General features: G+C 34.3%; 1 protein-coding gene and 1 long non-coding RNA gene across 4 annotated transcripts; one reads left to right on the top strand and one right to left on the bottom strand.

Moving 5' to 3' along the window:
* Positions 1–1239: 1239 nt before the first annotated feature.
* LOC106664771 (oocyte zinc finger protein XlCOF15-like) lies at positions 1240–9888 on the top strand. 3 transcript variants are annotated; one of them, XR_002910784.1, is made up of 3 exons: positions 1240–1444; positions 6330–6525; positions 9401–9888. XR_002910784.1 is itself a non-coding variant. In XM_024229508.1 (2 exons), exon 2 carries the CDS (start codon positions 1888–1890, stop codon positions 2560–2562), a length of 675 nt encoding a protein of 224 aa, XP_024085276.1. In that variant the 5' UTR covers positions 1240–1444; positions 1855–1887; the 3' UTR covers positions 2563–2620. The 3 variants fall into 3 exon arrangements, 1 of the variants encoding a protein (XP_024085276.1); XR_001340227.2 differs by lacking the exon at positions 1240–1444 and adding an exon at positions 6108–6224; XM_024229508.1 differs by lacking the exons at positions 6330–6525; positions 9401–9888 and adding an exon at positions 1855–2620.
* LOC106664770 lies at positions 5702–10056 on the bottom strand. Its single transcript, XR_001340226.2, has 3 exons — positions 9896–10056; positions 5956–6101; positions 5702–5845 (listed from the first exon to the last, which is right to left on the bottom strand). It is a non-coding gene; the product is annotated as an uncharacterized LOC106664770 (long non-coding RNA).
* Between the last annotated feature and the right edge of the window lie 662 nt (positions 10057–10718).

The following is a 10718-nucleotide window of genomic DNA, read 5'->3' as shown; positions in this document are numbered from 1 at the left end:
TTCGTTACACAAAATTCCTTATCCTGGCACCCAATATATTAACAGGTTATTATATTTCCCCAGGTTTTGGAGATTTAAGATACATTCACTGACTATTTTTGATGCGATCTTTTTACCTGTTTTGTTCTCTGTCCTTATGAGGACTTTTTGTCAGTGTAAACTCTTTTAAGAATTTCTGAGCCACAAGCATTGAAAGCATGTATTTTAGAATGAAAGAGGTGTACTTCCTAAACAAATTTATTGCTCTTATTTTGGTCTTGAACAGAAAATACCCACTTCCTTCATTTGTTTCGGGTCCATTACTACCATTAATGTGTGTTTTCTTGAACAAGGTTGGGTTTAGAAGAAAAGGGATTGGTCCAGTTTACTACCACCCAGCATGGGATGGTTATGGAGCTAAAGCTCCACTTGGCCCAGTTTACTAATGTGCATCTTCCTGAATAGGGTTGGGTTAATAAGAACAGAGAAAGGATTGTTCCAAATTATGACTACCCAGCATGGGATGGTTAGGGTTGGTTATGGATGGAAGAAAACGGAAAAGATTGGTCCAGAATTACTACCCAGCATAGGCTGGTTATGGATGGTTAGGGAGCTAAAGTTTCTACTTGGTCCAATTTACTAATGTGCATCTTCTTGAATAAGATTGGGTTAATAAGACAATGGAAAGGATTGTTCCAATTTACTACTGCCCAGCATGAGGTGCCTCTCACTCTGAAGTAGAAGTAGTTGAAAACAACTCCCAACACTCCCATTTGCCGATATGCTCTTTTTATTGTCTTTTATTGTGTTATAAACATTATGTAAAATTAATTATTCTTTTTATGAAAGGTCTTGGTGGAAATGAAAAGGTTAGTGCCATGAACAGGATTCGAATTTCATTTCAACCAAGACCTCACATAAAAAGAATAATTAATTGAAAGAAGTAATTTGGTCAATCAGACCACTAAACATGATGGATTATGTAAAATTTAGGTAAAAGTAGCCAAACATTTGTAATCGCTAAAAAGTTTAAGATATTTAAGTATACAATATAAGTAAAATTTTTCTTAGGAAAATTGTTAGATTTAAATTATATATAAAAAAATGAATATTTTTCTATTTTGCCTTTGACCCAAAAATTCTATTGAAGTATAAAAACCCATGACTCAGGTATGAATCAGTGATTTGGAATTTTATAACAGTCAGAAATGGCTGACTATAGGTATAAAAAACACAAGCAAACCTGATTTGTGTTTAAAGATCAGTGTAATGATAAGTTTTGACTAAAACTTGATTTGGTCTATTGTTTAAATCGTCACCTAGTCCTATAGAATGATGCTTGATGATCACTGGCAAAGAACTTGAAAGCACAATGATGGATGCATCCTTTTTGGAAACGATTTAGTTAACACACCCTTAGATAATCGCACTTTTTAAAAGAACTTGTGGAACCAGAGATACACAGGTAGGAGGTGGAAAATATCACATGATTGATATAAAAAAAAAGAAAACATTTTTGTTGAAACTGCTTAAACAAATTCATTTTCACAGATTAATACTATAATAATCGATTATATTTTGAAAGTCAATAATAAAACCTGAAATACTGTGTCTGTTGACTTAAGTCTTGGATTTTGTATTTTGAAAAACAAGTAATAATTAAAATTATAGGTGAATTAACTTTGATACTGCAAACTTTCTCACAAAGTATGTTACTTTTTTCATTTTTGACATAAATCTTCACTGAAAGTTCTTTAGACCCAAAGCAATAAATAATTGGCAAAATGATACAAATAAGAATTTCTATTTTTTTTAGATATACTTAATGAACTATATCTAAAACAAGTCTTACCTATAAAGCTGTAATTCTTTCAGATATAACATATTGCCACATTTGTCAAAAGAATAATGGTTAAATTCTGTGACAAATGTGATTATACGTGCAAGAGTCTTACACACATGAGTCGGCATAAGATGACACATACAGGCGAAAGACCGTTTTCTTGCAAAAAATGCAATTATGTTTGCATCCGTCCTGATCAGCTCGAAACGCATGTAAGGACCCACACAGGAAAGAGGCCTTATCCATGTAAGGAATGCGACTTTGCCTTCCGCACCTCTGGACAGTTGAAAAGGCATTCGTTTTCACACACCAACGTTAAGCCGTATTCGTGTCGCATCTGTACCTTCAAGTGTTCTAGAGCCGACGTCCTCAATTATCATATAATGAAACACAAAGGGGAAAAACCGTTTCATTGCCAACTCTGTGGGCAGTCATTCTACTTACAATCGCATCTAAAGAAACACAACATTATACACAATAAAGAAAGGCCTTTTGAATGCGTCGAATGCGGCTATACCTCTTACACAAGATTTTCGTTAAAGCGTCATATAATAATTCATTCTGGCCAAAGGCCTTATGTATGCGATATTTGTGAATTTTCGTGCAATCAGAAGGGTAATTTGAAGCGACATTTAACAATACATAGCAACAAAAAACAATTCACATGTCACTACTGTGGTCATAAATGCCGCCTTAAAGATATACTCAAAAAACATATTAAAGTACACAATAAAATATGAACATTTAATATATGTATCAAGCACTTCATTATGATGTACTTTTACAATGTAAAATTTAAAAAAGCATAACAATAAAAATGTATTTATTTATTAAAAAATGTTTATCAAATTTTGTAAGTTCTATTAGAAATAATATTAATAATTATGTAAAGACATTAATATTGTCATTATAAGTTCAAACCTTGCCGTTTCCTAATATAATATTGTCTAAAATCAGCTTCTGTAGCTAATTGTTTAATTAGAAACAATTTTTATATGTTATTCGGTGAAAACATGCTGAAAAGATCAATTGTTTTATTTATACAATTAATTAAGGTTTTAAGTCGAGATAAAAAAAGTGTCAGAAGTGGGATTTGAACCCACGACCTTTGGCTTGATACGCCGCTACTCTACCACTTGAGCTATCGTAACTTTGATCCATTTGGGCACAGACTTCCCATCTCAACCCCACCTTTTGAATTTTCCCTCCTTTTTGCCATTTTTCAAATGTCGTGTAATCTATTTGATACTCAGCGACAAATGAAGTGGCCATGAAGAGCTTTAGTGAAGTACACTTCATTTTAATTCAGAAGTTAGTGCCCGAGTGGATCGAAGTCACGATAGCTCAAGTGGTAGAGCAGCGGCGTATCTATCGTGGGTTCGAATCCTGCTTGTGACACTGACTTTTTTATCTCAACTTAAAACCTTAATTAATTGAATGATATTAATTGGTCAAGCGGACCACGAAAAATAGTGAATTTAACGTTTTATTTATTTTGCAAATAGTGATCTTGTTTATTAGCCAGAGGAGACATCATAAGATATGAACAGTACCATCTGCCAGAGGCGAATGAAAACATTAATAAAACATAAAGTAAAGCCAAAAAATAAAATGAAACAAATAATGAAAAATGGAAATCAAATTATTCCTCGTTAAACATTAAATATTTAGTTCTTTAACATAAATATACTTGTATTGTCATGCACGTCTGCAATATTTTACAAGTGTGGTCAGGTCAGAGTTTGGCCCAGTAATTAGTTCATCTCTAGACAGGGAACTGTGGCCTAGGTGGAACATATTTTTTAAATGTGTGGTGATCGTTATTCAATATTTATTCGGAGATCGTGAAATGTGGTCTGGTGTGACAGGTTTTAGAAAAACATTTTCTTTATCATGCCAATGTTTCCATTTTTATTGAGCTCATCTTTATAAACATTGTTTAAATTTTACAATTACATGTAGGATGTGAAAAAAAGGATTTATACAATGCTAGAAAATTTTAGACAAAAAAAATGAATTTATGCAATGCTAGAAAATTTATTTTTTAATTTTTACAATACTTTGATCGAATCTAAAATTTTCTAGCATTGAATAAATTCATTTTTTTCTGTCTAAATTTTTTTAGCATTGTATAAATTCATTTTTTTAAACCAAAATTTTCTAGCATTGTATAAATTCAATTTTTTTAATCTAAAATTTTCTGGCACTATAAATTCATTTTTTTAAATCTAAAATTTTCTAACATTGTATAAATCCTTTTTTTCCACATCCTACATGTAATTGAAAAATTTAAACAATGTTTATAAATCCCAGGCCCTCAATATGATCTCAATAAAGATCGAAATCAGATGATAAAGAAATGTTTTTCTAAAACCTACGTCACACCAGACCGCATCTCACGATCTCCGAATAAATGTTTTTTAAAATTGTGCATTCTGCTAAGAGATGAAACAAGTCCTCTGTGACCTTAGAGTTACATAGAGAGCACTGGACAGAAGCCCCTCCAGCCAGGGGGTGTAATTTAACCAAAGTAGCTCAAACCTCATTTTAAAAACCCACTACAAATCACCCAGATTCAGATGCTGATTAGAACCAGACAATAAATGGCAGTAGGAAACTGTATAATTGAGATCCTTATAAACAAAAAAATGAGTTGTCAGGGCAAGCCTTACAGACGCCTCTTGATGATGTACATTGATCTTTGTAAGAAGAGAATCAAGATTAGGTTTCCATTAAGAGATATTAATATTTAAGTTGGGTGGATTATTTAGAAAAAGAGAATACCAGTGGAAGAATCAAAATGAACTGTTTTATCATCTCAAGAGCAGTACTTGTTGGAAGATTGGAATTAGGGTAACTAAGGACTTTTAGGGAATTCTTAAAGTGAAGCCTCAGTGTAGATACCATCAATAGGTTCGTGGATGTCTCTAAATAGAACATACAGCTAGGGGTTGAGTGGAGACCAAAAAGATTTTTGATTAAAAATTTCAGAAATTTCTCAACTACATCGTACTGTTGATATCCCAAAACTCGGCATGGGTAGAACAGCTCAGACTTACAATAAGCATTAAATATATTAAGTAGCTATCAGTGGGATGTTGTAATTTAAAATTAAGACAGCACAAATTCTGTTAAATCCCATCTTACCTGTAAACGCCACCTGCTTCAAATGATACAAGAAGCACCTAGCGAATAACTCCAAGGCATTTGTAGTGATTTACAATTTCAACAGGTAATCCCTTGTAAGAGAAACTGTCAGTGCGAGTAAGTCTGCCACCCTTTCTAAAACCGACCACCTTAGATTCGCAAGGTTAAGCCACCTTAGATTGGGCACTTCTGCTGAAAATGCGTCCTGTGTTTCACCCCCCATGGCAATAATCTTCATGTTGGCCAGTTATGTAGGGTCTCAATTCTTCTTGGGCAAGACGTGACTAGCCTCAGAAACTTATTCTAGCAGGCAGAGTATAGTTGTAGACATATGGTATATTTAACTGTTCAGGTGTAGGGTCGGAAGCCTAACCGTTTGCCGGAAGTCCTACACTATAAACCGATAGACTGATGGCCATGAGCCAGGTGCAGACCTAAAACAACCTCATCTCATGTTCGTTACTTAAGAGATGTGAAATACACAGGAAAAAAGCGTATAATAAGGTTTCTACTGTACATGTATTTTTCTAATATTATATTGTACAACTATATTATTATTTATAAAGTTGCCTTTGATGCCTTAACCACTTTTAGTTCTTGCTGTTGATTTTTTTTATGATACAAAATAGGATTGTTTGTAAAAAATAAAAAAAGGACGTTTTATAATAATATAAAAATAAGGATAAAGTTTATTTCATACATTTTAATGTAATAGTAAATAACAATATTGTCTTTTTATATTATATATACTTATATATTTTTATATTAATTATACCCAGATTTTTTTCATTTCTTCTAAAAGCGAGCCCATGTACGGTGGTAAGTACACCAAACTGGAATAACACATTAATAGGAAAATACATAAAACAGAGATATCTGGAAATTTGCATTAAGGAAAATGTTTTGTCAAATTGATGTACAAAATTGCAACAATTTGTCCCGATCCTGTTTCCTCTGAAAAAAGTAATGTGGTCGTAAAAGGATACTTAGAAGAAATTTCTCCCAGGGTTCAAAAATGTACGTACAAGTGATTAATTCGTACTGCATATACCACGAATTCAATGTGCTTTTTATAAAACGCAGCATTCTTCCTTATATTTCTTTACGTTTCTAGATAGTCATCTCTATTTATCTGTAAAAGAAAAGACAGTAATTAAAGACAAAACTAAAACAAACATCTTGGTTTTTCATATTCTACGTTCTCCCATAAGACAACAGTGTGTTTGTGTCTATGAATAATTTTACTATTAAAAATGTAGGTATTTTTTCTATAGTAATTATAAATACAATTTTATTTATTTTTTAAGCATCAATTTTGGGGTGCTGCTTAATAGGATTATAATATTTTGATTTTTTGTAGAGTTATTTAGTAAAGAGCTGAAGAAGGAGCAGGCAGAATCACAAAATCAACACCGTGGCAAAATGCTGAACCACGTCTGACAGACCAACCCAGCGAGAGGAAGACCAAAATGATCAGTGACGACCAAATTTCATTCATTCATTCATTCACCAGTTCATCACCACACAGACAACATGGAGAAATGTTGCATAAAAAAGTATTTATAAAGATTGCTACAGTTGTGCTAGTTTTTTTTTTTTTGGCGTTATGAACTATGCATATTAGCCATGTGACAATTCGTATGTGTGTTCAAATTTGGGGGGGGGGTTATTGTGAAAAAAGGCCAGAGGCGACGGTGGGAATTGAACCACGACCGCGGCGTGAGAGTCTCTCATGCTAACCACTCGGCTACCGCGGTCCCCAGTTGTGCTAGTTAATAAAATATCAATCTTCTAATAATAATCATGTAAAAATTTTACTACACAGTTGTGCAAATTGTATTCAATCTATTGGTTTTATTTATTTTTAAATATTCAACTCAAACTCATCTTATAAAGTATATCATAATTAATTACTATAAAGAGAGCTCCCAGATCTGGTAACACCTACATCTACAATTCTATCCCTAGAACCAAATACTCCCCACACCAATGGAAATTATACATTCATCTGGATGTTTCCAAAGCCTAAAAAACTTCATCATCTTACTGTTCAATTAGTCTATTGTCTATAACAGGCAAAATCTTAGAAAAAACTACTTAAACATATTCCCCCATGCTTCATCTCTGCAACCTTATTCCTGGCCAGTTGTTTGGGTTCTCTCCACTATTTAGCAGTGCCATCGTGTTTTAGACATCAACGCTGCTGATCTTGAGTGAAAGGAGTACTGCTATGGTATTCCAAGATATGAAGTAGCCTTCGATCGTTTATAGCACTCGGGGATACTCTGGAGCTTAAGAGAGTTCTCCCTTTTACCTACTACCTTTCTTAAAATCCTGCTTAACTGATTGATTGGCAGGGGTAGAGTAACGGAAATTCATTCGACAGTTTAAATAAAGCATTAAACATACCAAAATTAAAGTTAAATGATAGTCATGGCTAAAACCAAATAATAATTATACAAAATAGCGCTGACTGTAAAAGTATAGCAAAAATTGATAAACCATAGAAAAGCTATGGTAAGATATAAGATATGGTAAAGATCGAAAACAGTACGGGCATGGGATTAAAGGGGCCTAACTTTGAGTACCACCCACATGGCCCTTGGTTTCAAGCTAAACTGCTAGCCATAGATATTTAACTTGCTTCATACTTGGCAGTTTTGTCCAATGCTTTTGGTTTTTTCTCAAGCCATTTTTACAGTTACAACTTAAGCACTCAAGTGCACCTAGATAAGGTTCTGTTCCCGTGGGTTGACTAGTCAGTCAGCTTGTACATTTTCTTTCATGGAACCCATTTTAAAATTATCTTGTTTTGCTGGAGTCATTAAGCTCTTTAGGCCCTCCCAGACAAGTTTGAAGCTAAAAGCATATGCATTTAGAGCCTTTACAGCTGCCTGGCTGTCCAACAGTATGTAAATCTGCACCTTTCACATTTTTCTTTTTAGCTTCTGTGCACAGAGTTGCATTACATACATCTAAGCTTGTAAAATTGTTGGGATTAGTCCAAGGGGTTGATTTGGGTATAGTTCGGCTCTTTTATCTTTACTGCATCCCGCGTTACGCACAATTCCAATTTTGGCCAGGTGGTACGGTATTTCATTGTGTCTAAAACACTGTCTGAATATTGTTGTAAAGAACTTCCTTGGTCTATTAATTTCCAATACTAGTTGCATGTTGGTGTAGTAGTAGCCTTTCATCAGTTTGGGCTGTTTTTGCCAATTTCTTCTACCTATTTGTTTCATATAGGTCTTGATATCATATATGACAATTCAATTTTATCTCAACCAACAACCTTAATTAATTGTAATATATGACAATGTTTGATTTATACCCATTTGGTACTGCTTCTTTTCTGAGGTCTACTTCATTGTTAAATATTGTCATCATGTGTGACCCAGATGAAATGGATTTTGATTCTTTTCCTTAAGGCTTTCTAAAAAATCCATTATTTTGTCTACTGGGGGTTCGGTTAGCAGGGCACTCGCTTGATGGCCAATGACTACGGCTGTCTTCAATTATGACGAGTTCTTGAGTAGGTAGAGCCTATAATCTCAACGCTTTGATTTCGGCCTTCTGTGAATTATTCAGAAATCGTGAGATGCGGTCTGGTGTGATGTAGGTTTCAGAAAAACATTTTCTTTATCATGCCAACGTTTCGATCTTTATTGAGATCATCTTCAGGGCCTGGGATTTACAAACATTGTTTACATTTAACAACTTCTGTGAATATTAAGATATGGAGCTTGATTTTTTTTTCCCATCTGGTTTCCTGGGTCTAATGTGGCTGCACCGACTCCTTTTTCCGACTTTGATCCATCGCGCATTTTACCGCTTCTACTTTGCCTTCCAAGTCTTCTGCATTTTACAGCATGCTTGGTCAAGTTATTTCTGCCTCAAAGACTGGCCCCTTTGAATATCCCGGAAGCTTGTTGCCCAGCACTAGCTGATCCGTGTTCATGTGTACAATAGTCCTTTTACCTTTTGTCGCATAGACTTTTAACTTCCAATGTGTAATTAATAATCACCTTAAGTTGTACTAAACGGGTTTGGAATAAATAAAGAAAAAAAACAGTTAAAAATCATGGCGAGTTGAAAATTTGATTTAGACATTACAAGTCATTAATTCATTACTTTGAAAAATGGCAAAAGGAGGGAAAACTCATAAGGTGGAGTTGAGATGGGGAGTTTATGTCCGAGTGGATTGAGGTCACAATAGCTCAGGTGGTAGAGCAGCGGCGTATCTAACCAAAGGTCGTGGGTTCGAATCCCTCTCGTGCCATTAACTTTTTTTCATCTCAACTAAAAACCTTAATTAATTATAAGTCATGTTTAACTTTAGTCATCTAGGGTTTAAAAAATAATTAAATTAAACAGACTATCATCTCTGTGTTTCTGAGATCTTACTGTTCTTTGTAATTCATCTGAACATAGTTTACAGCTGCTGACAACTGTCCATTCAGTTCAGACATTGGGTCAGTTCCTCCCTGATGATGGCTCAATACCGAACGTGTTGTGTACTTCAACAAGTCTGCGAGTGAAGAAGGACCGAATACCAGTTCAGCGCGAGTTCACCGATTCGCAGACCGACACTCACCATCAACTCTGTCCATTCACTCGACAACAGAATGGCACAAGAATATACTGCATTTAACATTGTTCTGAAGCTGGATGATTTAATTGTCTTTGTTTTAAACCAATTCGAACTTAAATAGATTATTAGTTATATAAATTTGTTCTTTGTTGCAATAAATAGCTTTTAAACAGGTCCGACATAAAAATTTTCCAAATTAGTTATTGACCTTTGTATTATTTAAAAAAAATATATATATATTTTCATTCAGGACGTCGTCAATCGAGAATTCTCACAGTATTGTTTCTCAACCAAAACAAATTTATTTTAAACAACTTGTAAATAATGTCTCTCACCTGTATGGACTAATTCATCGAGGCATATTTTTTATTCAAACGGTTTAGAACTTCTGTCAATCTGGTAGTTACCATTTAACTACAAATTCAATGATGTATTACGCGCAGTGAAGTACTGATGCGAGTTAAAAGCCCAAGGTTCACGCGAGTTGTCATCCAGGTTGGGAGATGATAGGGGGATGGGTCATGGGTGATGACATCATGACAGTCTAATCATCGCTCCATTCTGTCACTATTTTCTTATAATGTGCTGTCATCAGTTTGAACATCGGCTATCCTTTTCTCACCGTTTGAGCTAGACTATTTTCAGCTCAGGCATCAAATAAAGCTGGAAGAAAAAAAAAAACATACAAGAGCAGAGCATATATATCTGCACTTTGCTTGGCTAAATACGCCAAATAGGCAAACAAAAATCAATCATCATTAATTCAGTATCAAAGCAAGAACCAAATGTTGGAATAATTTTAGCTTCAATATTGGACAATTTTCTTCATCAAACCTTCAGAGCAGGTGAATGTGAAAGTCTGGATCTTCTTGAATATATTCCGTTCTCTTCTGCAATATATTTAGAATTAAAGCTATTGTCATTTCTTGACAGAAATGAAAAAAATTTCAGAGCAGAAAGGAAGACTTATAAATGCCCAGGATAATGAACCTGTATTTCGATCGATTCTGATCAACTTGGTCTCTCTATCCTTGCATCCTCATAAGACACCAAAACAGCAAGGATAGATTATATGAATTTTAATCCTTGGTTTATTTCTATAAATACCGTGGACATACTCGCTTTTAGAACTGGTGGTCTGGTCAGTTCCTGACATTT

The sequence above is a fragment of the Cimex lectularius genome, unplaced genomic scaffold (assembly GCF_000648675.2).
Source record: "Cimex lectularius strain Harlan isolate CLEC.00 unplaced genomic scaffold, Clec_2.1 scaffold212, whole genome shotgun sequence".
Taxonomy (NCBI): Eukaryota; Metazoa; Arthropoda; class Insecta; order Hemiptera; family Cimicidae; genus Cimex; species Cimex lectularius.
This window is presented reverse-complemented; position numbering and strand designations above follow the sequence as displayed.

What these genes read in the sequence shown, in the direction of transcription:
- LOC106664771 (XM_024229508.1), top strand. Translation starts at nt 1,888, where the DNA reads ATGGTTAAATTCTGTGACAAATGTGATTATACGTGCAAGAGTCTTACA.